General features: G+C 36.0%; 3 protein-coding genes across 6 annotated transcripts; 1 reads left to right on the plus strand and 2 right to left on the minus strand.

Moving 5' to 3' along the window:
• Window positions 1–165: 165 nt before the first annotated feature.
• On the minus strand, window positions 166–8,224 carry LOC106169171 (uncharacterized protein C3orf18). Of its 2 annotated transcripts, none has more exons than XM_087014990.1 (6): window positions 8,139–8,224; window positions 6,257–6,455; window positions 4,462–4,717; window positions 4,073–4,098; window positions 3,496–3,619; window positions 166–2,909 (listed from the first exon to the last, which is right to left on the minus strand). In XM_087014990.1, the coding sequence occupies exons 2-6, from the start codon at window positions 6,262–6,264 to the stop codon at window positions 2,853–2,855; spliced, it is 471 nt and encodes a 156-aa protein (XP_086871116.1). In that variant the 5' UTR covers window positions 6,265–6,455; window positions 8,139–8,224; the 3' UTR covers window positions 166–2,852. The 2 variants fall into 2 exon arrangements, with proteins under 2 accessions (XP_086871116.1, XP_086871115.1); XM_087014989.1 differs by having other exon boundaries at window positions 4,462–4,761.
• Window positions 8,112–11,618, plus strand: LOC106169814 (MTRF1L release factor glutamine methyltransferase). 3 transcript variants are annotated; one of them, XM_087014985.1, is made up of 6 exons: window positions 8,112–8,277; window positions 8,618–9,190; window positions 9,516–9,635; window positions 9,941–10,167; window positions 10,604–10,699; window positions 11,119–11,618. In XM_087014985.1, exons 2-6 carry the CDS (start codon window positions 8,684–8,686, stop codon window positions 11,270–11,272), a joined length of 1,104 nt encoding a protein of 367 aa, XP_086871111.1. In that variant the 5' UTR covers window positions 8,112–8,277; window positions 8,618–8,683; the 3' UTR covers window positions 11,273–11,618. The 3 variants fall into 3 exon arrangements, with proteins under 3 accessions (XP_086871111.1, XP_086871113.1, XP_086871114.1); XM_087014987.1 differs by lacking the exon at window positions 8,112–8,277 and adding an exon at window positions 8,278–8,298; XM_087014988.1 differs by lacking the exons at window positions 8,112–8,277; window positions 8,618–9,190 and adding an exon at window positions 9,215–9,235.
• Window positions 11,619–11,761: 143 nt separating this feature from the next.
• Window positions 11,762–18,943, minus strand: LOC106169788 (malignant fibrous histiocytoma-amplified sequence 1 homolog). Its single transcript, XM_087014982.1, has 4 exons — window positions 18,682–18,943; window positions 17,909–18,025; window positions 13,967–17,061; window positions 11,762–12,490 (listed from the first exon to the last, which is right to left on the minus strand). Exons 3-4 carry the CDS (start codon window positions 16,836–16,838, stop codon window positions 12,246–12,248), a joined length of 3,117 nt encoding a protein of 1,038 aa, XP_086871108.1. The 5' UTR covers window positions 16,839–17,061; window positions 17,909–18,025; window positions 18,682–18,943; the 3' UTR covers window positions 11,762–12,245.
• Between the last annotated feature and the right edge of the window lie 6,925 nt (window positions 18,944–25,868).

Consider the following 25,868-nt stretch of genomic DNA (forward strand, 5'->3'; position numbering starts at 1 on the left):
GTTGCTGGTTTGTGTCAGGCATTTTTTTATTTTTCAAGCAGTGATAAGTACTTAAAAGAGGCCAGAACATGATTTTAAACTGAAGAACAAAACACTTAATTAAATAATTGCATATTCCTGTCTAAAACACCAGCAAAAAAAAAAAAAATGATACAAACAACTAAATTCGAGTACATCGCTTTATTTCAATTTACGTTTAGACTTCACAAAAATGCATACAACAAAGTAAAACAATTTTGCTCCTTCCACAAAGGACCAGTACAACTCATGTATAACTTTTAGGAATGATTGATAAAATTAAAAGATTCCATCCTAATTCATGATAACAGAAGCACAATGTACAACTATGGTTTCAAGATTTTTTAAGTTTTGAGTTCAAAGCGGATTATTTGTTGTCTGCACAACAACAGCTGAGAATCATTTTATCTCCCAAACATCAATATGGGTGTAATTGGTTTCTGGCCAAAAATCACCTGTATTATATCCAGTATTATATCACAATTCACAGCCTTTGACTGTGGAAAACAATGTAAAAACATATCACTTTTCCTTTTTTAGGCTATGGTGATGACTCAATCATTTCAAAAGGGAAAACTGTGAAGTTTACAGATACTGTATTTTTTAAAGTAATAAATTGAAAAACGGACTACCTAATAGTACTAATCTATACAGTAAAAGCACCAAAAGGCTACATAAAAATTAAATTTTTATTGACTCCAAAATTACACCAAAAATTGATGGTTTTTAATGATCCGAGTCATAAACGTATACTAGTATTTTACCTATCCTAAAACAGATGGCACGTGATCTATTGTAGTTCCTCGTATTTTTGATATATATATCCAATCCACCCTTGAAAGGCACACCATTACTACAGGACAAAGATTAATCAAATCCCGGAAAAACAGTTCATAATCAGATAAAATTATGAAAATGCAAGCAAGAAAGTGATTTGATTTTATATTCATAAAAGAGTTTTACCACATCACACAGCAGGCTGACCCCAGTATCACATGTCCCTTCACCTCACCCACTTGCTTCCTCTGAAAATATTTATTTTTAGGTGAAAAGGGATTGAAGTGAAGCAAAAGAACACTTTCTTAACTCTCATTTACCACTTTCCTTTGAAATCCTTAAATTCTTCATGAATACAAATGTGAAATGATCTTAATAAATCTTATCATAATAAATTCTTTGTTTTAGACAAGAAAATAATAAACGATTTCCTGTTTTTGAGAATCTTCACATAATATTTGGCTCTAAGACTTGCTGTCTTAATTTGTCCAAACTGCACTGAAAACAATTCTAACAAAATATGGCAGAGGAACTGCTACTTTTATCAAAACAAATTGAAATAAAAATAGATTTTTGACTTAATAAAAGGATGAGATTCCGCTTTATACAACATCAAATGCAAGTGCAATGACTGGTCTAGCAATAATTTGTAGGAAAATCCCATGAGTGGCCCTTTAAATTTGTTTTCCAGTAACATGCGACTAGGACTGTTCTCTGTAGCTAGAGTTAAGAGATTCTTGTATATTGAGATCTTATAACAAACATAAATGAAAATGTCTTAAAAATAGCTAAAAAGAAACCAAAGAGGTTTGTGACTTGAATATATGTATAAGATACAATGGAAAATTCCATTTTTAAATCATACTAAAAAAGTCATTAATACAGTAAAATTTTTTTTGGTGGAAAATAAAAATAAAAGACTAAGGGATAGATAAATTAAATCTTCAAAGGAATGTAAAAGAAAACTGCAAACAAGGCAGATACATGTAGTACATATTTGATAGAAATACTTAAAATAGCTTACTTTAAAGGACATGAATTTCTAAAACAAAAAAGGATAAACATCAATATGTAAATCAATTCAGCAACATTTTCAAGAAGTAGCATACATCTAAACATGTAGATAGATATATTACACTTACTCAAAATATATTTTTTACAAAAATCAAACATAATTATTCAAAATAGTTATTGAAGTTCATTGTTCCAATCCTAATATCACTTTGGCGTTTTGTGGTAAGGGGAATTCTCAACTTGACCCTTACGGACAGTAATATATTTAAATATGCACTGACCCTTCCATCTTAATCATACAACTAGTCCTTACATTGAATCTGTGATCCAAATCCTCAGATATTATACATCGTGGATTGGTAACCAACACCACCAAGACAGCAATCACAGAACTAAATACATCCAGGAAACCCAGGAAATTTTCAAAGTTTTCCCATCTTTCCCAAATATCACCATATGGATACTGCTGATGATACTCTTGTGCCACTGAGACCATAAAACTTCCCTCAATGACTTGGAAAAATTCTCTTCTCTGATTAGTGTAGCACCGCTGGGAGTCTTTGTCATATTTTCATTCACTTGGGCCCCAATGAGTTTGCTAGTCTCTAGAATCAGACAAACATGACCATTTGCTTGGTCAATGATAAAATAGACTATGGGTGCATTCCCATAGATTTTAGATCAATCTATCCCCGTGGGGAGTCTCACTAGATTACTGTCAGATAATCTGGCTTAAATGTCCGTCCCGCCTACTACAAGCTGTAAGAGGGTAATTAACTTTCGCGTCCGCTCAGCTGACAGCTATTTAGCGTGAACCCCCAGGGAGTTAGGACGATTTAGTTGGATCGATCTAATCTCTGGGAATGGGGTCTATGACTGGTTATGGATACAACTGATTACACTTGGATTGCAAAGATGACACACATCGAGTTTCATTAGTAGTTTGTTTTCACAACAATCTTAAAATTTCAATCATTATTTTTATCCCGGCTAGTTGTGGGTCATTTTTGTCACAATATTGCTGGAATGTGTGCTGATTGTGGTTAAAGTTGCAGATGGTCAGGATGAAACTTCAGTTCTGGACTGCCTGGACTGGTATGCTGGAACATAAATAAATAAATAAATAAATAATAATAATATATCCTTAAAGAAAAATGATCACTATCTTAATTGTGATAAATATACAGGGAACTCCATGAGTGCACACCTCCACCAAGAAAAAATGTGAATCAAATCAAGTTAAAAAAAAAAAATTAAGAGAATGGGTTTCAGTTGAAATTGTTATCACTTCTTTCCCTCTTAAATAAATGCTTATCCTGTAAATTCCATCTAAAATTTTAAGGATCTTTAATTTTAGAACCTTTTGGTTGTCCACAAACGAACAAACTGACAAAGAAAACAAGAATGAAAACATAACATTTTTTAGCAGAGGTAATTATTGTAGGATCCACTGGATTAAGTGGAAATTTAGCCAACTAACCCATACCTTTACATTAAGCGGCCTCTGAGCCTCTATTTTAGCCAACTAACCCATACCTTTACATTAAGAGACCTCTGAGACTCTCTTTTAGCCAACTAACCCATACCTTTACATTAAGAGGCCTCTGAGACTCTCTTATAGCCAACTAACCCATACCTTTACATAAAGCGATCTCTGAGCCTCTATTTTAGCCAACTAACCCATACCTTTACATTAAGTGACCTTTGAGCCTCTCTATCATCTTCTAAGAGTTCCGACTCCCAGTCTCCACCTTCCTCCTCGGGATCGTAGCTATACACCGGCATCATGGCATGGCGTAACTTGTCAATTCTGAAATTGATAACGTGATCACTCAGAGAGATAAGTACACCTCTTAAGAAGAAGAAAAAATCTGTTTTTGAGTTTAGTGCAACTTGTTCCAATTAAACAAGGTATTTTTTGTTCCTTCATGACCCCTCAAAAAACAAATTAAATTAAAAAAAAAAATAATAAATAAATAAAATAATAATAATAAAATAAAATAAAATAAAATAAAAATAATTAAAAATTGGAGCACTTTCACCTGTGTGTCTCATATCAACATTTTTTCTCTTTAAAGGGAAATAGCTTAAACAGCAGGTGCAAGAGCGCAGCGGTGGAGGTGTGGGGGTAATCTTCCCCTTTATCTTCCCTCTTTTAGTTGACATTTTCATTATCAAACCTATTAACTAGATACTAATGGGAATTCAGGAGACGAAGGCTGCATGTTACTGCAGGAAAATATTGATTTATAGTCACCCTTACCTTTTACGTCTTACTATGAATATAATCTGAAGTGAGAAAAAAACCATTGTGTTATTAAAAGGTCTATGTGGCATTGAAAAAAAGGATGAAAAAATTGAAAAAAAATCACATTTCCTATTCAATTAACTGACTTATCTCATGAATTGTCTAAACATAATATTATTCATACCTATATACACCTGGCAGATACTGGTAAATATATATAAATTTGACTATCAAACTCAAATGATTTGACTGTCAAGTTATTCATTCAAAAATACCTGGTATGGTTTAGTTTCCTTCATTTCCTTTGCCTTAAATGTGCAAGAGATTGAAAATCTGGCCTTACTAATTAATTATTTAAAATCATATTTTTGTAAAATGGTAAATTATGTAGTTTTTTATCTCACCAAAAATACTGCCAATCCAATGATGAACAGTGTCGCCAAAGGTATCAACACATAGGCCAATGCACTGCTGACATGTGCCCCAGATGATACTGTTGCTGTCGTTGTCGATGTTGTTGTCATTGCCAATGTTGTGGTTGAAGATGGCTGCAGGGCGACCTGGATAACATGAAGCCCCGTGCTACTTGTGTCGTTGGCACTACCGTATCCTATAACAACATTGGAGCGTGCAGCTGTTGTGCCTGCCATTACAGTTGTGCTAAAATTCATTGTGGCAAGCTTTGTTAACACCGTTTATAAAACCTGTAAATACAAAATCTTACTATTATGATCCAAACATGTAACGCTTGTTTCTCCTGTTTTTTTCAGTTCATATCGTAAATGTCATCATGTATTTAATATCTTCTCAACCAGTCACTGTTTCCTTTATGGAAAGCAACATGATCCTGATACATGACGTATCAATAATAACTGATCACCCACTATCAAATGAAAAGTGAATCACTGTGAAGGTTAAACTGGTATTGTTACAGGCAGTCAATTAGAAGATTTGTGTTTAAAAGGTTGTAATGTACACCATTCAACAAATTGCCAGTTTTGCTTTCATTTGGTAAAAAGAAACTGCAAGTAAATTACAGTAGGCCAGTAATACAAAATAAATCCTATTCCATTAAAAGTGATACATCACTTGGAGAATCCATGCATACTGAGTAACTCTTGCCTCAATCTTGGTTAGACAGTCTGAATTTTTTTGTGTTTCTGTGAAATTATCTAATAGCACAATAACACAGCACAGAACTGACAAGTAACGCCTGGGCTTCTTCAGCTCCAAGACTAATAAAAATAGGTATGTTCAAAAATGCCTCCAAGGATGGAAATATAACTGGTGACGATATTTCAGATTAATGTGAAATTCCTTTGCTGAAAACTTGTCTACAAGTAAAAAATGCCCATGTGTGAGTCTTAATGTTGAAACGACTTGGGGTTTCTCTTCATCAAACAGGATGTATTCTATGCAGAATATAACTGCCAAAGGCTCTAATAGATATGTTTCCGAGTTCCTTTCTGTCACTGATAATATTCAGTTATGAAACATTTTCTTTCCTGTGTGGCTCCTGAGAATATGTCTCCAATTTAAATATAATATCATGATCTTCTTTCAATAATGATGACTTGAAACACAAAGCCTATCTTATTTTTAGAATATATTTACTTTCCTACTAGTATATTATTCAGGCTATGTCCGCACTAATTGTTTCGTGACTTTGAAGCACAAGTATAATTGACGAGCTGGATTCTTGTACATCAATGCTATTTTTAAATTAAGAGCACTGCCTTTCAATTTGTCACTGTTCAGACTCTCATAACTAAGGTGGGATACCTGCTTAAATTAAGAGACAAATCAACCCTGCTTTTTTAAATGCGGATGAGTTTCCAGATCCTGTAGCTGACAGAAGAGAGTTGTTTCTATTTTCAAAAGAAGATCTGATGTGAAATACTTAAGTGGGGTGGGGGTGGGGGAGGATGGGGGGGGGGAGGAGCATTTGAAGATTTTCTGAGTCAGAAACACATGGACAAATTATTAGCCTGAGATACAGGTCCACTTGGCTACCTCCTTTTTTGTCTATTCTCAAACAGAAAAGAAAGAATAATGCTCAACAAGAGTAGGAAAATATCCACTGATTGAAGCAACTTCCGGCTTAATTCACCTGTCAAATGTGGACCGTATCTACAAACACATGCCCTGTCTTGCTTCTGTTCTTCAATATCAATTATCACCCGGGATCATGAACTATACCTGATCATGAGCTGCTGTAAAATGCAGACAGAACCCAATTGATTTCTTCCACTTCTACCTGCTGTGAATCATATTGCATTGTTCTGTGTAAGTACACTGGTGCCAAGTTGACTTGTGCTACTGGAATCGCTCACTAGATCTCTGCGAGCCAGAAATGTCTCGTTTCCGAGAGATGATATTTCAAATGCACTTCATCTTCCTGAAAAAATTCAAGACAAGTGGGTTAAATTTTATGATATACTGTGATTGCCACATCTGTTAGTCTTATTTTTCGAAAATGAGACTTGGACTTCTGAGGCAAGCCCACAAAATGTAAAATTTCCACTGTGGAAAAATGTTCTGCTGTACAAAACGGACACCAAGCTTATAGTAGTAAACCCTTTCACTTCAATCTGAACTGTGCCTTTATTAGTTTTCCTTCATTAACTGGGATACTGGTAAGCAAATCTAAATCAAAATTACTTTCTTAATAATTGCATTGATGTCACTTTTTCTTGATTGTTATGAAGTCATGATTTCTCTTTCACCAAGACCAGTGCTTGAACTGGAAATCAATACTGTGCAATTATTCTCCCTGTCACACATATATCCATTACGTTGTCATGAATACCTGGGAATTACCTATACGTAATGGTTTCAGTCTCGATATAAAATTGCATCAAGTGAGAATGCTTCATAGCATATGGTGAGTAAATGCTACAATTATTATGTTCGGTCACTATTCAGAATCTGATTAGCATACAGAAATATCTATAGTCATGTGACTTAACTTGTACTTATGTAAAAAAAAAATCTCACGAATAATGACAGTGTGGTAATGAAAAAATAAGTTGACAAAATTCATCACTGGATATTTTTTCTGGTTATTTTCTTCTGTTAATGTGCTCATATAATAATAACCAGTTTAAAAGAAAGAGGCGTGTCATTCAGTCAAGCTGATTGCAGACAGCTAAAGATCATGCAAAAACTCGCATATAATCATGTGTCAGTAACAAGTACCAATATCTCAGTGTCTCTACAATCTTAATAACAGTCTAAACAAACCCTTTATTAAACTCCGGTATGAAACAAACACTGCAGACTTAATGATAATTTGTATGGACAAGTAGGACAGTGGACAGCAGTGGTACAAGCCTTATGTGCAATCCCCCAAGGAGCAAACTGGATTATAATTTTGATTAAATAATTTAAATTTGTGAAAACTGTAGTGCCAGACGCAAGGTAGAACCGGCCGGATAACTCAGGAGGTAGAGCACTTGCCCTGTTAGCGAGAGGTCCCGGGTTCGATCCCTGGTCTGGCAGGTGACTTTTACACTCTCCCAAAAATGCACTACAAAACAAAAATGTGTCCTTTGTGATGTATTTAAAAAAGCCGAGTTGCTTACAGTACCCAACAGAGGTCCCTGGAAAGTCTTAGATCTCTATTCTCTGCATGGTTCTAGTAGCAGCCATGCTGAGAGTGACACAGTATCTCCGTATAAAGGTGTTTCCATGGTGACCCTTGACACTCAGGGTGACAGTGTGACTGACACTGCCAGTGTTTCTCATATTGTTTAACATGGGATGGCCAATTCCCAACACTTTACCCCCCCCCCCTCCCCCAGGGATGTAAATCCATTAACATTAAAAGCTTTAAATTATGAACTGAGTTTATTACACATGAATTAAATCCTTGTGTTAAACCTCTTACAAGTTACATAAATTGATACAAGCTCTGTGATTGTGAAAAAATCAGCTGGCACTCACAACAGCAGTGGAAATATTACATCTTCATTTGTCTAACTCTGTCAGTTTGCTCGTTTAACCCTTCACTAGAAAATCAAAATCCATTTTCATACGATGAGATAATCACAGGCAACACCCATTTATATTACATACTTACCGGTAAAAAATTGGAGGACACTTGTTTTCATTCCACCGGCGGATTGACGGAAGTATGAAATGCGCATGCGCCACACGTGAAATTGGACTTACTACTCTGTACTTACTTTTGTTTTGTGTTATGAGGATGCAAGTTAAAGGTAATGATTAATTTGTAGAAGGTAAACTATGCATATGAGATATACGTTACATGAGGTATATTAAACGTAATGCACACTTCATTTTTATTCTTTATATCACCCTGTACCTCTTTTCTCACTGTAAAATAACTCTAGCTGAAGGGCTATGGCTCGATCATCAGTGATGAGAGAGAGAGAGAGAGAGAGATATGTAATTTGATCATGTCCGGATGTAGGGCGATTGTCAATAAACTTCTGATTCTGATTCTCTAAGTATCTCTGTTATACCAGAGCTGTATTATATCCTTTTGATTTGATTTATTGGTCTTTTTGGTTTATTTTCACCATAAACTTATTTCAGGCCATGGAGATGGTAGGAGGAATTTATAAAAGAAAGTGAGCCCTAGAAACAATAAAAGTGAAAGAAATGAATTTTGCCACAAGATGTGTACACCTGCATTCAGCCTGTGGTTTGTATGCTGCAAGCACAATTTGGGCAGCGAGTTATGTGTCACCATATAAAAAACAATACCCATTATTTTACTCATTTAAGAAAAAGGAAACGACATGTTCTTTGACTATAAAAAGAAATAATTGCACACTTGAAAAATCCATTGACAACATTCATTACATACCAGGAATGAAAGTAAATACACTGTTTTCGTTTTGGAACTCTAAATTCACTAATTGTGGAATAAGTGAACCAGAAGCTTCAACAAATTATATCATAGCCCATGCATTAGGTAAGAAAACTTTATGGAATTTGGACAAGGAATCAACATTGGTCAACAAGGAGCAGTTTGAAAACATTGACAGAATGTGCCGACAACGCCTTGAGAAGGTACCAGTGCAGTACCTGATAGGAGAATGGGATTTCTGTGAACTTGTACTGAAGATGGAACCACCAGTTCTGATCCCAAGACCAGAAACAGAGGTTTGCAAGTTGGGGTTGACTTGAATTTGAGGGTCATGTGGAAATGTAAATATTCATACATATTCTCAATAAAACATGTTTCGTTACTTTCACAATATGGTCTGCTATTTGGTTATAAGTACAAAAATCAACGAATAAAAAATTGTGTAGAAAAAGAAATTGTGGCAAGTTTAAAGTGCCCTGTACTTCTCATGAGGAAGGTATAATATAAAAGGTAACCAGGTCTGGTTTCTAGTGTATTATAAAATTCACACAGATTTTATGTGGAATTTAAACTTTTGATTAATTAATTTTTTTCATTTAAAATTTTTTATTTTAATTTCAGCACATGGTGAACTTTGTTTGCAAGGATCTAGCAAGCAGTGGGAACAGATCGCCTTCCATATTGGAGATTGGTTGCGGTAGTGGTGCTATATCACTGGCCATTTTACATAAAATTAAGGAGGTGAAATAAAAGTAATATGTAGAAAAAGACACAAGGCTGTCCCTAGCATAGAATATCATAGCATATACATTTCAATGCTGAAAATACAGTTTGTAGAAAAAAGATTATTTTGATTTGTGAAAAATCAATATTGCATTACTCAGGATTTTGAGTTTTCTCAATCACATTAATATGTGTGTTTAGTCACCAGATTGCAGCACTTGTACTGTAATCAAGACAAGACTACCTTGGTCACATTGTGACCAGAGAACTTTTTAAAATATTTAGTGTCAAATAGAATAAATATTTGTGCATTTTTCTTTCAGGCCAAAGCAGTTGCTATAGACCAGAGTATTGCTGCGTGTGAACTGACCGAGCTAAATGCCAGAATTAATCACTTGGAGGACAGACTACAGGTGCATCACCTGGAATTAACTGATGAACTCTTGGAATCCCAGCATAAACTTTTTTGTGAAAAGTATGATGTTCTTGTAAGCAATCCACCTTACGTTCCTAGGAAAGATATAGAGAATTTACAGGAGGAAGTTGTGAGGTATTTGGAGTTGGAAATTTTAATTTTTATGGAAAGTTTTGCAGTTTTTTCTGATATGTATTTATGTATGCTTTTGTTATTGTAACATTTTTTCTTATTTAACTAACATTCCAGATTTAATAGTTTGTGATTATTATTATATTTCTTGATATGGTTATTATTATCATTACTATTAGTTATTTACCAATTTATACTTGTGATTATTTTCGGTGCAGTGCGTTTTAATTTTTCTTAGAAACTGACATTTTATTAAACAAGATTGTAGTAAACATTGAATATTTAGGAACCAAGCAGTAAACTTAGAGCTTCTAATCACTGGCACAAAAAAAAAAAAAAAAAGAAAGTTGTGGCTTGGAAATTAATATAAATAGTTTTATTTTTCGTTCTCTTTGTATTTGAATTTCAGTTAATTCATTTCTGCTGTCTTGTGTTTCAGATATGAAGACCCCAAAGCGTTAGATGGAGGAGAAGATGGAATGGATGTTATCAGAATTGTCCTTAATTCTGCATCTTCTGTCCTAAAGGAGAAAGGGTTTGTAGTCACATGGTTTACAGAACAAATAACATTCTTGGTTCTATATTAGGCCCTCACATCATGCTTTATACTTATCTTTATAACCATGTTTTGGGAGATAGACAAATTAACAGGATTGAATTTGATTGGGAGCAAACTTGTAAAAGAGACTAAAATCTCCTGTGGTGTAATTACATTAAAACACTGGGATGCAGTTAGGTATGTGGTCATTAAATTATAGACTGTAAATTGCTTAAACTAAAAAGTTGTGAGTGGTCATCATTAAATCATTCAATATTGTTGAAAACCACTTGGATCATATTTATGTAGCCTTTTACATTTCCTTGCTTATATATAGTACTATGGAATATACCACATAAACTGAACATTAACTTTGTTATTTGCCCTCAACTACATGAATTAATATTAATTTTCAGGTCTGTTTGGTTAGAGGTAGATACCAGTCATCCAGACATCATCCAAAAGCTTGTAACTGAGGAGAGAACTGATTTGAAACTGACGTATGTTGAAACACTTCTGGATTTTAACAAGAAGTCTCGATTTTGTCATCTTATATATGACCCAAGTTGATGTAATTATTGAGAATCTTTTTTTTTTTATGATTTTAATATATTTCATTTAATTATTGACTGTAACAGTTTTGACTGTTTTATATCAGGAAAGACCATTTCCACTGATTTACTGTAGGGCAGTTTATGCCAGAATCAACTGATCTATACTTGCTGGCTGGGAAAACTTGAAAGATGCAAATTCCTATCATGAAATTTAGTGAGCGATTCTTCTATTTTGGTTGGAGGAATAATAAACAAACCATGATGATTCGATTAAATTTTTTACTGTTTAATAACAGTGCTGAAATAAACTCAGCATTTGATCTGTGTTTAAAAATGTGAATAAAATAATATTACGTAAATGATTTATTGGTACCCTAGTCTTCCAGACACACTCTAATCAATGTGACTGGTGAATAACCAAATAATAATATAAAAAAAGTTAATAATGATGGACAGTGTTTTCATTTATAAGTCATTATAACATAAAAATATTTATTATTGCAGTTTTGTGCATAAAATAATATGCTCCTTTTTATCAGTTAAGGGTAAAAAAACATGAAATACTGGATTGTGAACAACAAACATAAATGTGTTTGAATTTTCTATGCCAATTGTCAAAATTTGGTTACTTTTCCCCTCAAAATCTACTTTAAATTCCTTTGAAAATAGTAGAGTAAAAAGCCATGTCGATATGCCATGATGTTGAGTAAGTCAAACAGTCCCACAGCTGTCTAGAAATGTTCCTGTTTGGAATTTTTTATGCCATAATGAATTTTTCTCAAACTTGAATCACTGCAATAACTTTTGTCTTTCTAATTTAATTATTAATTGTTCAGATTTGTCCATGCTTCTCCTTCCTGAAAGATGTTGTATGTTAATGTCTTACAATCACTGATTTCCAAATGTCATTCAGGCTATGGGAAAAGTGGTGTTCATTTCTCTTAAAGTTTTCTGTTTTCTCAATGAAGTTGTACATGTCCTTATATGCCTTACTGAATCAGCTCAAGAATATGAGTTTTTCCTTGCTTCTCTAGCCACTCACACAGTATTTGATGTGCCCTGTCAGGTGTCTTAGTCAGGAAGTCCAAGAAAACAGCAGTTTTTTCAGGAGATTCCTTAATATCCTCAGATTCACGGTATGAAAAGATGCGTTCTTGGATAAAGACATTGATTATGTCAAAGAGACAAGGTTCTGTGATGTATTGCTTCAATGTATCTTTGTTATTGTGGACAGCTGAAACAGTAAATGAAATGTAATAACTGCACAAAACTGATACTAGGTGATACAAATTGTTTTAACTTTATGGACATAAGTTTTCCTCACTTAGGCCACACTTTTTTAATTTTATGGATGACATCCTGCGCGCGCACCGATTTTCGCCCGTTCTCCGAAAAAAAAAAAAAAAATCCCCCCCCCCCCCAGCCCCCAACGAAGTCGGTTGGCGCAAACGTCATTAGTGAATTTGCCAGGAAATGAGCTTTCTGCGCATGCGTATTATCGCCACGTGGAAATGTGGCCGCTTTGCCGTCAAATTCATCTCTAGGATAACTTTCAAATTACACGACAATTAAAGTCATAAAGAGAACGGGTGCCGTCGTTTTGGATTGGTATGCCATTGATATTGGGCATGGAGATATCACCTTTTTACAATTGTGCGAAAGGCTGGCGGCCGCCAGCGATTATCGCCCGAAAAATTTCAGTGACATTCTGTACAAAGCAGCACATAGGCTACCAGGTTTTCTGTAGCGAAAAAAGGGTCGACAAGGGCGTCGAGGTATTTGGTGGGCTGAAGGTCGGACAGGCCACCTGACAGTTTGGCCGTGTGAGTCGAAGTAGACAAAATGGCATCGTCCGAAATGACCTTTAATAGATTTGGTAGTATTAAGCATATCTTTGCATCATTATTTTAAACATTTCTGTGAAGTGTTCAAAATGCTTTAATATTCTGAGAATACGAATAAAGACACACTGTTTGTTTGATATTTGTTTTATTGATTGCTATACCAACAAAATGCATGAAATAACCTTAATAGATTTTGTAATAAAAAGTATATCTATCCATGACTTTTTTTTACATTTCTACGAAGTATTCACAATGCTTTAATATTTTGAGAGCATGGATAAAGACATATTGTTAGTTTGATACGTGTTTCTGTGGTAAAATTTGTGTTTCCAGCTGTGTACTGACAGCATTCCTTTACTTAAGCAGTATTTTTTTTTTTTTTGACCGTTTTTTTTTTTTTTCGCCCTCTCGCACCGATTTTGGGGTACCCAGAGGATGTCATCCATAAAAATAAAAAAGTGTGGCCTTATCCACCTGAAAATTATGCAGCAGTGGGTGCCTGATTCACAAACTTACTGTATTTCAAAAATGCATATAAAAAACTAAGGTACCAGGACAACGTGTTATTATGCTATTGTAGGTCCTGCAGTCTGTAATCCTTGTTTGACCTTTTTGACAAATTTGTCACCAAAACCTTGAACAACCGATAAATAGACAATTTGGGTGGGTGGATGGGCTCTGTGTTTGACTGACATCTCTTAATATTTGTTTTATATTTTTATTAGATATGAATGGACAAATTAAAGGAAATATAAAGCAATGGCTCATCTATTTATTTATAAAACTTTATTTGCTATGGGTAGAAACTTATGGTAAATCTAAAATATATAGGCCTTCATGGGGTTTACCAGTACTGAAAGACTTACCTTCCCGCCAACTCATGACCAGGTGTGGTGGGTAGACCAGGTCTGCAAGAATGGAAACACCTGTATTGACACATGGCACATGTCTTGGTTTGGAAACACGACCAGGCAGGTGGGTTAGATCTAGGATCTCTCCTGGAAAAAGTGTTGGTGCTGTCTCCCCCAATCTTCTTACCGTGGATGGCACTACATCTGGGTCTTGGACAGTTGGTAAAGGTTCATTCTGAGCCTCTGATGGAAAGAGTACTGGATTCTGACTGACACAGTGTGGACACACCAAAAATTTGTCATAGGATGCCCCAGGCCAGTCCTCTTTGATGATGGCCATGAGGTCACCATGGGCACGACAGAGAACTGACCACATCTCTGAAAGTTTTGGTCTTGATCCACGTACAGCTATTGTGATGATACTGTCTGTAGCACTGATATCAGCATCAAGTTGTTGATGCCTTTCCTGTCTAGAAATCTGCATTTGGCTTCCTTGAAGGTCTGCAAATACCCCATCCTTCCAATCAATACGTTTGGTCTTCAAATGTCCAAGGTACTTGTGCTGACGAACAGACAATTTTTCGTATATGCCCTCTGGACATCTGTATGGAAAATTGATCTGTAGGGTTAGTTGTGTGGTGCCTGTGGGAACTTTGCTGGGCCATTTTTCATCCAACTCCGGCTGTCTCTCCAGCTTTAGAAGCCATGGAAAGTGGAATGAGATGCTGGATGGAACCAATGGATCCTCCTGGACTTGATAGCAAAGCTCCAGTTTCTGCATTAGTTCTACCATGACAGCAGCTTCAGTGGTTGATAATATGAAAGGCTCACATAAGCAGTCCATTGCTTCTCTGGAAATGATGCCTCTGCTGAAGATGTCATCATGGATTTTCTTTGCTTTAGGTTCTGAAATACTCATGGACTGTTGGAGTTTGGCCCGAACAGCATCACTATTGTGATTCAGCACTGCTTTGAGAACATTTGCAAGAACTTCTTGCTTGTGAAACACAACTTTCTTCAGAGTAGGGCTTGAATCAAACCAAATGATGTCACCACGATGAGCAAGAAAACTTAAAATGTCACATGTTGCCAAATCAAGATCTTCTTTGGAAGAGTTCTTGTCTCTCCAGGATGCTGAGGCAGACTGTAGAATGATGTCTTGTGTCATGTCCCAGTCTAGTGTATTTTCAGAGCCTTCATATTTCTTGATGCGAAGATTCTTGGCAGCATCAACCCACATTTCTGGTAAAACAACAACACGCTCTCTTGCAACAGTAGTAAGGTAGTTTTGTAGTTCTTCAATTCCCTCCTTGGACTTGGAACTCACTGCGAAAATGTCATCATGGATGTCAATGACTTGGTGTTGTGAGGCCATCAGTGCACTCCTTTTGTCTTCATAGGCTTGAAGGATAGATGTTTGGATTCTATCTGTGTTCAGAATTTTCTTCTCAATGCTCTTTATTTGAGACTCATACCATTTCTGTTTTCTCTGCCTGTGGTCTTCAAATTGTTTTTTAATTATAGAACATTTTGCACTGTAGGTTTCATCACGATCGATATGAGTTCCCACTATTGCCATCTTTATACCTGGCATTTGTGCTTGTACCTTGTCAATCCAGTTTCCAATGTAGAGCTGATAATGTGCCTTATTTTCTATATCATATTTTGATAGGGCAAATGTGATGAGGGCTAAGCCCCGTTTGGAAATGAAAATGGGATGGCCAATTTTGTAGACTCCATGTCCACCAAAGTCATTGATATTGAAGCCAATATCTTGGTCAAACTGCCATGTTCTTTGTTCCACCACTCTTGTTCTGTCTGCTTCCTCTGTGAGTGTTGGCCTTCCAGTCTGCAATGTAAGAGAGAGACTAGTTTTTCCAGCTTCTGTTTCTCCAAGCAAGTTGACCTGTATTCTACTGGACAAAATTGCCTCGGTGTCAGTTAAGGCTTCAAAATACCTTCTGATTGCATCAATTCCTCTGTCAACAACACGTTCTGGTGGTTGTATCAAAAGATTACTGCCCACTGTAATTTTTGCCAAACTTTTCATATCCTTCATCTCAGGTGGCAGGTGAGTTATGTTGTTGGAGTCCAGATGCAGTGTTTCAAGTCCATGCATTCTAGAAATATCTGCTGGTATGTCAGATATCTGGTTGTGGTTCAGGCACAGCCACTTTAGGTTAGTCATGCCGCACAGTGCTTTTGGGAATGTAGCGAAGCGATTCCTACAGATATCAAATATTTTAAGCCTTGTCATACTACTGATCTCCTTTGGTAGGTCAGATAATTGGTTGCTAACAAGGACCAGCTTTTCTAGGGAAGTCATGCCACATAGTGCCGCAGGGAATGCAGTAAAGCTATTGCTATGAAGCCAGAACACTCTAAGCTCTGTCATTCTGCTGATCCCCACTGGTATGTCAGACAGCTTGTTTTCAGGTAACATCAGGTGGACCAGGTTAGCCATCTCAAGCAGTGCTGTTGGGAATTTGGTGAAGGAGTTATGACCGAGATTGAATATTTTAAGTGCTGTCATTCCCTGAATCCCTTCTGGTATATCATTAAACTTGTTGTCATACAGGTTAAGCTCCTGTAGGTTAGCCATGCCACACACTACTCTGGGGAATATAGTGAAGGCATTGGCATTAAGGTCCAATACTGTGAGGTGTGGCAGGTTGGATATGGACTGCGGTAAAGAACATAGCTTGTTTTGTTTAACTGATATCCTCCAAACATTGCTGCACCTGTCAATGGACTCGGGTAGGTTGAATATGTTAGCATTGCTAAAATCAAGCTCTGTCCATGTCTTCACAGTGTCTTGTGTTGCAGACTCCGGAGACGTCAGGAGGATGGACAGACTCTCCTTCCCTGCTACTACCCTCCCTGTCATGTCTCCGGAGCATTGATGGCACAAATTTTAACAAATTGAAATTTTCTTTTTGGTCTATGTTCCCTTTATATTGCAAAGTAGAGGGATTTCCTTGATGTAAATAAAATTTTCATTTTTTTTCCAAAGCAAGCAATGGTAGTGGACAAAATGATCTTCTTTTCTAATCTCTTGCTCTCTCTCTTCTATAATGATGTTTCACTACTGGGGTATGTCCACCTTTAACCTGCAATGAAAAAATAATGGTGATATTTTAATAACATAATTCTAATTTTATAAAAGCTACATTGTTCAGTATAATTAAGATGATTTGGAGTCATTTGATCACTACTACTATTACTGATTGCTACTTATTGACAATTTTCTTCAATATTTACACTTGAATGGCTAAAAAATAAAATAAGAATAATGACTCCCATTGGCCCAGTAGAAATCTAACCCCGTAATGTTCTTTTCTGTAAATTTTCTTTTATAGAAATGTGTTGTATAAGGCTAGAGAAGCAAAATTAACCTGGTTACTTCTTGAAGTACATCAAACATAGCTTGGTTGCTATTGCCAAGACATCAAACATTTTTCAACATGGTCACAAATTTTTGAATGGAAGATTAAGGCTCCATTCAGAATAGTGGACTAGCTAGTCCGAGGGTCAAATATGGCCGACCCACTTGAATACTTCCCCATGGGATATCTTGTCAGTGTCTATTAGCGCATTAGACTGCAAGTTTTGTATTGGATTGCCATATTTGACCCTCGGACTAGTTAGTCCCCTATTCTGAATGGGGCCTTAGATTTTCTCACAAGTTTGTGGCCATATTGAAAATGCTTTTAAAAAATCTTGAAATACCAACCAAGCTTATGAATCAAGCTAAAAATGCAAGAATGAAACAAGATATAAAACAAGATATATAAAATAGAAACTGAAGTGAAGAATTTTGAAAGGATTGTCATTTGACACATACAGAAAACTGATACAAATCTTTAATAAAATGCTGTCTAGATTAGTATATCAATAATTAATTATAAGTAAAATATGTCTTTTTAAAATAAATATATTAATCCTCATCATTCTTACCTAGACTTTACTGAACTTCCCAAGTAATAAACTAAACTGTGTTTATTATCACGCATGTCCATGGCCAGGCTCTGGTGCATTCTTTGCAGGTGGGAAAAGTGGCTTCCAAAGGCACACCTATAGTAAATAAATCTCAAGAGATCAAATTAATATTCGTTCAAAGGTAATTGTTTTGCTCCAGTTGTAATTTGAAAATCTGCAACTGTTATGATCTACTGTTGAAAAAAGAAATCAAATGAGAATATGGTGATAAGACCTTGTCTGAACAAATGCTCCCATTTAATTATGAAGTACTTGTTTGTACACATTTTTGCAGTGTTGTTCATCTTTTGTTTCAAAATGACATTGTACTTTTTGTTTCTGACAATAATATTGTGAACACAAGCATTGAATTTGATTGATGCATGTAGCCATCCACTAGTTTCTGAAGCGTGTATATATATAAGGTTAGAGATTATCATAACAATATGAAATATCACATTCATCAAGACATTTAAATATCTAGAATTATAAATTGTTTGTTACTTACAAAACATTGACAAACCTTAATACAAATAGTAATTTACTTCTTATATTTCAAATCTTGAACATCTGAAATCTGCAGGATTCCTATATATATAGCCTCATAAAGTCCTATAGGAGATCCTATAGATCATTTTTATAAGAGAGTATATCTTGTACTTGTATATTAGTCCTTAATTGTTCTTAAATTTTGTCACAAAAGATGTACCTTCAAAACTAATACAGACACTTAACTTTCTTTTTCTACCTACCTAGACGTAGGTTAACTTTTCCAGAAGAACAATGTAATATAAATTGAAGTGTTTATCACCACAACATGAAGTTTGATGTGACTGTTACCAAGCACCAGAAGCACTGCTGCATATTTTTGCGGGACAGTAGAAAAAATGGCTTCCACAGACACAGAGCTATGGCAAATAAACGTCATGTGACTGAGTCAATATACCTAAGTTAACCAAATGCATTGTTTTGCCTCAGCTGAAGTGCAGTCATAACATGTGATTGGTACCAAGGCACTGTTTGCATTTTTTAAGGGAGGGGGGGGGGGGGGAGGATAAAGATGAAATACTATACCATTGCATTTCTAGTCAGGTTTTGTGGCCATTGTTTAACATAATTACTTTCTTAATATGCATCTTTTAAGTTAACTTTTTCCTCTCAAGAGTTAAAACTTGTGTTGCGTAAAAGTTGAATCCCCACAAATTTTGTCTGTGTCTGAAAAACAGTTATGCTTACTTCTTATATGGAAGACTAATTATAAGAAGAACAAGACGGAATCTGACTGACAGTATGACTATGGGATATAACAGGTAATGGACTGCAGCTGCAAAAGTGTACCTTTCACCATGAAACTTTCACATACCTAGATCAAATTTTACCCAGAGCAGACTTTTTTCTGTTTCATTTGAACCCCCCCCCCCAACCCCCTTGGGTATGTGAACCTGATAATTAACATTAAAATAAGCCTTGATAGATTTCTTACCTGTGATAAACCTCAGATAACTTGGAAACTTATTTCTCCTTCTCCTTAAATAGTAATTGCTGTTTGTGATCACCGGGACTTGATTCAGATTTGAAAACTATATATATATATATATCAGTCATTCTTTGCTAGTGGTGCACTGCAGGGGGGCCATAACAAGAATGTTATTTAAATTTAGATAGCCAACCAAATTCTCATGACATCGTTGTGTATGTTTCAATAACAAATCAAAGAAGCTGCATGAGCAAGGAGGATGTTGTTATAAAAGCAAAAAAATAGAAAAAGCAGAAAATATATCGAAATAACCCTCAAAATGGCGTCCTTTTTTGTGGAATTTTGACCCTACCTCTATTTAAGAACAGTTTGTTTAGGGTTTGAATGGATTATTGAAGCAGGAAATACATCTACTGCAAGAAGATATAATAAACAGAATGTGCAAATTGTTATTTAAATAAAAATTTATTTGAAGTCACTGAAAAATGATCACAAAATTAGCTTAACTTACGATACATGCGGTGTCCCACCCCGATGAAAATTTCATCTAATCCTATCTTTCCGTATTAAAACTGTTCAATCGTCCAAAGTAGTATGTCGGTTAGTTTGTGTCACGAAGTCCATGATAATATCAGTTTTCTTAAGAATTTCACATTTATTGCTCAGCAAGGTCGATTTTTCTTCACCGCGTCCCAATATAACGTTCGCAACGCTGAAACTTCAGAGATCGATTTTTATCAGACGACTTTAAAATGCCGCGTGAAAATTATACATCGATAGCGATCTTCTTCCATACTCACTAACTGATGACGTCTTACACACGAATGGCTTCTTTTGCACACTAAAAAAACCAGCTCAAACTGGCGGGTGGCCCATTCTGATAACATGTTACGCAATGACGCTGTCGAGATAGGATGCAGGGCACAGGTGAAATTCCCTCGATTTAACCGTCACAGGATTGTTTATTGGGATCTTCTTTGTATGAAGGTGAGAAATAATGAGTTTCGTTTCATTTTTCTTCAATTGTTTCAACATATTTGTGTACCGATTGATTTTTACCATTCTATAAGTAGGGTGACTTCGTCTGAACTTTCGTTTTGCGTCTGTTTCACATGGGGGACTAAAGGTCATATTGAACATGGTGACGCGGTGATACCGTATTCATGCACGCTCGGCTGTCACCTTGATTGGATAGTAAACGATTGTCGTAAAATCGCTAAATGATATTAAAACCGGGTGCATAAACTTGAAAACCACCTACAACAACCTTGGACTGCCACATTAATCCAATACAATGCAAACATAAACTATAACAAGTGGTTAAAGCCTTCAAACCGAATGTCGTAAAGTCCCCATATACCTCCATAGAGACAATAAAATAGAAGAAGCTTCTGAAACAAACCTGATCCAGTTCCAACAGAATAATCGAAATAAAATACTGCCGGGCATCGGAGCGGCCTAAAACTTGGCACGCTTACCGCTAATACTGCAGGCTACATCATCCCGTCGCTCGTTTGTAAATTCCTTGCATGGCATACGCACAATCAAACCGTAAAAAACAAATTCTCGGGGTGTCGTTGGCTAGGTCCACTCAACAATCCAATTCAGGAAATGACGTAACCGCAGAGGTCGCATTGTCCAATGGCATGGCTTCTTTTTCGTAATGGTAGGTTAGAGTGGACCTGGCCAACGACACCCCGAGAATTGGTTTTTTACGGTTTGATTGTGCGTATGCCATGCACGGAATTTACAAACGAGCGACGGGATGATGTAGCCTGCAGTATTAGCGGTAAGCGTGCCAAGTTTTAGGCCGCTCCGATGCCCGGCAGTATTTTATTTCGATTATTCTGTTGGAACTGGATCAGGTTTGTTTCAGAAGCTTCTTCTATTTTATTGTCTCTATGGAGGTATATGGGGACTTTACGACATTCGGTTTGAAGGCTTTAACCACTTGTTATAGTTTATTTTTGCATTGTATTGGATTAATGTGGTAGTCCAAGGTTGTTGTAGGTGGTTTTCAAGTTTATGCACCCGGTTTTAATATCATTTAGCGATTTTACGACAATCGTTTACTATCCAATCAAGGTGACAGCCGAGCGTGTATTCATGTTCTCTTGTTCTCGAAAACTCAATCATCGAAATTGAATTACTTTTTTTTAGTTTTGTCTTAAATTAAGCTGCTACACTGTATTCCGTGCGTTTAAAATTTAACCGTCTGTAAAAACAGCAATAATGGATTACTAGCAACACTTAAGTTACGCAATGAAGCACCGAAAATGGGTGAAGAAAATGTGTCTCAGTAATGCGTGTTTGCCACTCATAATGCACTGTACTTTGTTTGAATAAGCAATAAACTATTTGTGATCTTAGGTTATTCATTGTTCGTTATCAGAGTTAACAGATTCTTTGTGTGATTTTTTTCAGAATCCCAAGAGTGGATGCCTTAGTGAGCACAGAACAGATATCACCATTGGTCTACATATGTCAGGAAGAATGTTATAATTACGAACTTTGTGTTACACTGAACTTCATTTTGTTAAATTTTGTATTTAACTGAACTTTATTGTGTTAAAATAATAATAATAAAATAATAGTTCTGATAAAAAACTACAATCTGGAACATTCTTTAGATCAACTTTGTTCAGTGTGTGTCCCATATGACAGAGTTACTGTAAATAAAATATGTGCATTATTCCTCTGTGTTTGTCAATTCCATTTTAAAAGCATGTGAAAGTGGTGTGCCCCTCATGAATGAAGTGTGTATGGATAATAGCAAAAATATTGTTATTATTTACATGATTATAAAAAGTTTTTGTACCCGCGTCAATAACGTTACCGTGACCCACATATTCACCATTTTTATTAATTATGAAATGTGGATTAAATTCTTCAAAACCAGTTTTGAAGCATTGAGACAACACCCCCTTATGATTTAAACTAAAACTGAAAACATTCCATTAGACTTTCATTAGTTTGTGCAAAATATATTACCCAGGGTAACGCGTCTTGGATTTGGTGGGTATAGCTGTTCAACTCTCCTGTGTGCCCTAAAAAGGGCAGCTGCTGTTTCCCTTTTTATGAAATGATAAACTGTGATGGTGTAGCTATCACATAGCAAAATTACAGCTTCCCAGAGAAAGTTTGAAATTTTCGGTCAAATTCAACATTTTGTAACCACTAGCAAAGAATGACAGATATATATATATACAACTGTGCAATTTCTGTGTACGGCACTGAAAAACCCCCCAAAAATTAGCTAAGTCAGTGACAGCAGTATTTCGTAAGGCAAGCACATGTTTTATATTTCCCTTCTATATACGAACACAAGTAGATATAAGTTTGCTTTGGGCTTAGTGGGGCATACAGGCCTTGTCCTACAAAAAGGCAGGGATAATATTGATTTTGCTGCTGTTGTGTATACTACAATTAGTGCTTTTTTTCTTTCACTTTTGTTATGATCTTTAGGAACATACAGTATCAACTCAATGAAGAGGAAGTAAAATGATTGAGTCTAAAGTACAAAAATAAAGCCTACATCCATGTGATGCACCCTGAGCTTCAGAGCTAACTTGACACTAACCTTTTCACTGTAGCCTATCTCCATCGTGTCAAGTAACTTGACACGATGGAGATAGGCTACAGTGAAAAGGTTAGTGTCAAGTTAGCTCTGAAGCTCAGGGTGATGTGATGTTAAGCTAGCAGTTTTTGTTTTCTTACTTTCTTTCTTTAGTTGGTGTCATGTCCATTCATCGGTCTTAGTGTAGCAGGGTACTTAAACTGAACAACACCGTCCATGCATGGTCTTAATCATTTAATGGCAGATCACGAAGTACATCTCAAATATCGCAAGATTACACTTCATTGTATAAGCCATGTGTCATGTGTATATAAACAACATGAGTACACTATACCCCTTTTTCCTTTGTCTGAAAGTCTAAAAAAGATTTTGCTGCAGTCAAAACAAGTCAATGAACACTTCCATAAGTCTCTGACAGCTCTTGTTCTTAATATCTCTTATGTAATAATACTTCTATGCGAAGAGAATTGTCTTTAGATCAATTTAAAACCCTGTTAACCTGATAAACATGTACAGTAAATAATTAAACACCATCATAACTACCAGTATAAATTTTAACTCAAATACCACATGCAAATTACCACTAAACAATGCAACATTGAAACTCTCAATTAATGCAACAGTCTATTTATGCATTGCTCTTTACAAACAATAAAAAGGAACAGTTTATTTCATTTTACTTCATTTCATTCACAAGTAGATCAGTGAAAGAAGAAAAGAAAACATCCAGGAGTAATTAAATCAGTCTCTCAAACTTTTTGCATTCATGAGTAGTTGTGCATAATGAAACCGTCTTATTTCAACAATCACCTGAGATAATGTTTTTCTCAGATGTGGATGCCAATATTGCTAACTATTTGTCAGAATCCATTCCTGGATCACTAGCATTTGCATTAGGAATAATCTCTGAACTATTCGGAATCATTGAACTGAACTGAGTCTCTGAAAGCTGTTTCTCTCCCTTATAATCATTTTCAGCATCCTCATAGTAGTGTCAGAATACTGAATCAGTGGCAGATTTAGAAGGTGGGGGGGGGGGGGGGGGGGGTCAGGGAGTCCTAGGTGATGGACGGTTTTGCATCCGAGGACTAGGCCTGTTATCTGGACATCCTCCCCCCCCCCCCCTTTAAATAATCCTGGATCCGCCCCCTGCTCAGTGCAACTGGTCTATGTGAGTTTCCATACACACCTATCCTGAATACTGACTGTATATCTTTGGTGTGATGCTTTTTCACTGACTGTGCCTAAATATAAACTCCTAACTCATTATTTGAGGATAATTGTTAATGACAGCTTGCAGTGGAACTCCACACCTACTAAACAAGTCTCTCATGCCACTCTATCCACTTTGAGTATGCATTAAGAACAATAAGAAATTAAATAATTTCCATTTTTTCTAGGTGAACGTGTATATATGGCCGTATTTACCCATACCTTGTAGTCTCCACACAGTCTCACAGCTCCATCAGTTTTAGGGACACAAACTGGTGTTGCCCAATTACTGAAGTCAACTGGATAAATGATTCCCTCTTCCTGCATTCTGTTAAGTTCCTTTTCAGCTGCATTTCTTAATGCATAGGGAACTGGTCATGCGCTGTATGAAAAATGGGAATTGCGTCCTCCTTAACATATGTAGTGTGTGCACATCCTAATCCAGTTTGGAAAATATCACTGTTACAAGTTCTCTTTTAATTCTGACACGTACTGGATTCATGTTCACAGCTTTCACTACTTGATACTAGGAAAATAATTCTGTCCAGTCTAATCTGAGAACTGTCATCCATTCAAGTCCCTGCAATATAGGTGTATAACACTTGAAATCTCTATGACTAATAAACAGTGGCAACTTGTCCCTTTGCTCTTTGTAGCTGACCTCCACCGAAACCAGAGTATAGACATCATGTAACTTGTGTTTATAGTTGATTGCAATGGGATTCTGAGAAAGTCTTATAGTCTCTGACAGCCTTACTGTATTTCAACCCGTTGGACCTATTATAATATTTAATTGAAATGGAACTTGTCTTGCTGATTATACATGCCTTTAAAAATGATAGGCTGTCGACATACTGCTCCAGCAGCACTGGCAAATACTTACATTTGGGGTGCAGCATACCAAATTTCCAAGTAAAACGCACGTGTACTGCTGACAACTACGTACTGTACAGTACCTCAGTTGGGTTAAAAAGAAGTTAGTTTGTTAAGTATATTTGCATATATATACTTCGTTAAATAGTTTGAACTTTGTTCTATGAGCACATTCAGAACAGCAGACTAACAGATTTGCGGATCAAATATGGCCTACCCACTTGAATACTTGCTGCATAATCCCTGCAGGGAATCTGTCCAGTATCTAATTGGGAATTAAGCCACAAGTTTTTTAGGGGGTCGCCATATTTGTTTTATAGATCTATAACACTCCATTTCCATAGATTTTTAGATAGATCTATCCCTGTGGGGAGTCTCACTAGATTACTGTCAGCTTAGCCGGCTTAAGCTTCTGTCCCGCCTACTAAAAGCTGTAAGGGGGTAATTAACTATGGTGCCCGCTCGGTTGACTGCAATTTAGCGTGAACCCCCAGGGAGTTAGGTCGATCTAAAACTTAATCTTTAGATCGATCTAAATCTCTGGGAAAGCACCCTAAGTCTGCTGTTCTGAATACGCTCTATAATTTTTAATATACTTTAATTTGAATCAAGCACAAAAACAAATTGACATTTTAAAGCTTTAAAATATTGAAATATTTCAATTAAATTTGCTACTGATTTGACCAGTGGATGTCAGAAAAACTACGGTTAAACTACTGTATTTATGAACTATCTTTATTACCTGTGTCAGAACCAGTAGAAGGAGATGGGGAAATTTAAAAAATACAGGAATAGTTCAT

This window comes from Lingula anatina, chromosome 6 (genome assembly GCF_051362555.1).
Source record: "Lingula anatina isolate TDL-2025a chromosome 6, LinAna3.0, whole genome shotgun sequence".
Classification (NCBI taxonomy): domain Eukaryota; kingdom Metazoa; phylum Brachiopoda; class Lingulata; order Lingulida; family Lingulidae; genus Lingula; species Lingula anatina.

Coding starts and splice junctions, on each gene's coding strand:
- LOC106169788 (XM_087014982.1), bottom strand. CDS start 16,838: ATGACAGGGAGGGTAGTAGCAGGGAAGGAGAGTCTGTCCATCCTCCTG. Junction 12,491..13,966: donor GGTCATGAGTTGGCGGGAAG/GTAAGTCTTTCA, acceptor TTACTGTTTCAG/CTGTCCACAATAACAAAGAT.
- LOC106169814 (XM_087014985.1), top strand. CDS start 8,684: ATGAATTTTGCCACAAGATGTGTACACCTGCATTCAGCCTGTGGTTTG. Junction 9,191..9,515: donor TCCCAAGACCAGAAACAGAG/GTTTGCAAGTTG, acceptor TTTTAATTTCAG/CACATGGTGAACTTTGTTTG. Junction 9,636..9,940: donor TTTTACATAAAATTAAGGAG/GTGAAATAAAAG, acceptor TTTTTCTTTCAG/GCCAAAGCAGTTGCTATAGA.
- LOC106169171 (XM_087014989.1), bottom strand. CDS start 4,728: ATGAATTTTAGCACAACTGTAATGGCAGGCACAACAGCTGCACGCTCC. Junction 4,099..4,461: donor TTGGATTGGCAGTATTTTTG/GTGAGATAAAAA, acceptor TTCTCACTTCAG/ATTATATTCATAGTAAGACG. Junction 3,620..4,072: donor TTCATAGTAAGACGTAAAAG/GTAAGGGTGACT, acceptor TATCAATTTCAG/AATTGACAAGTTACGCCATG.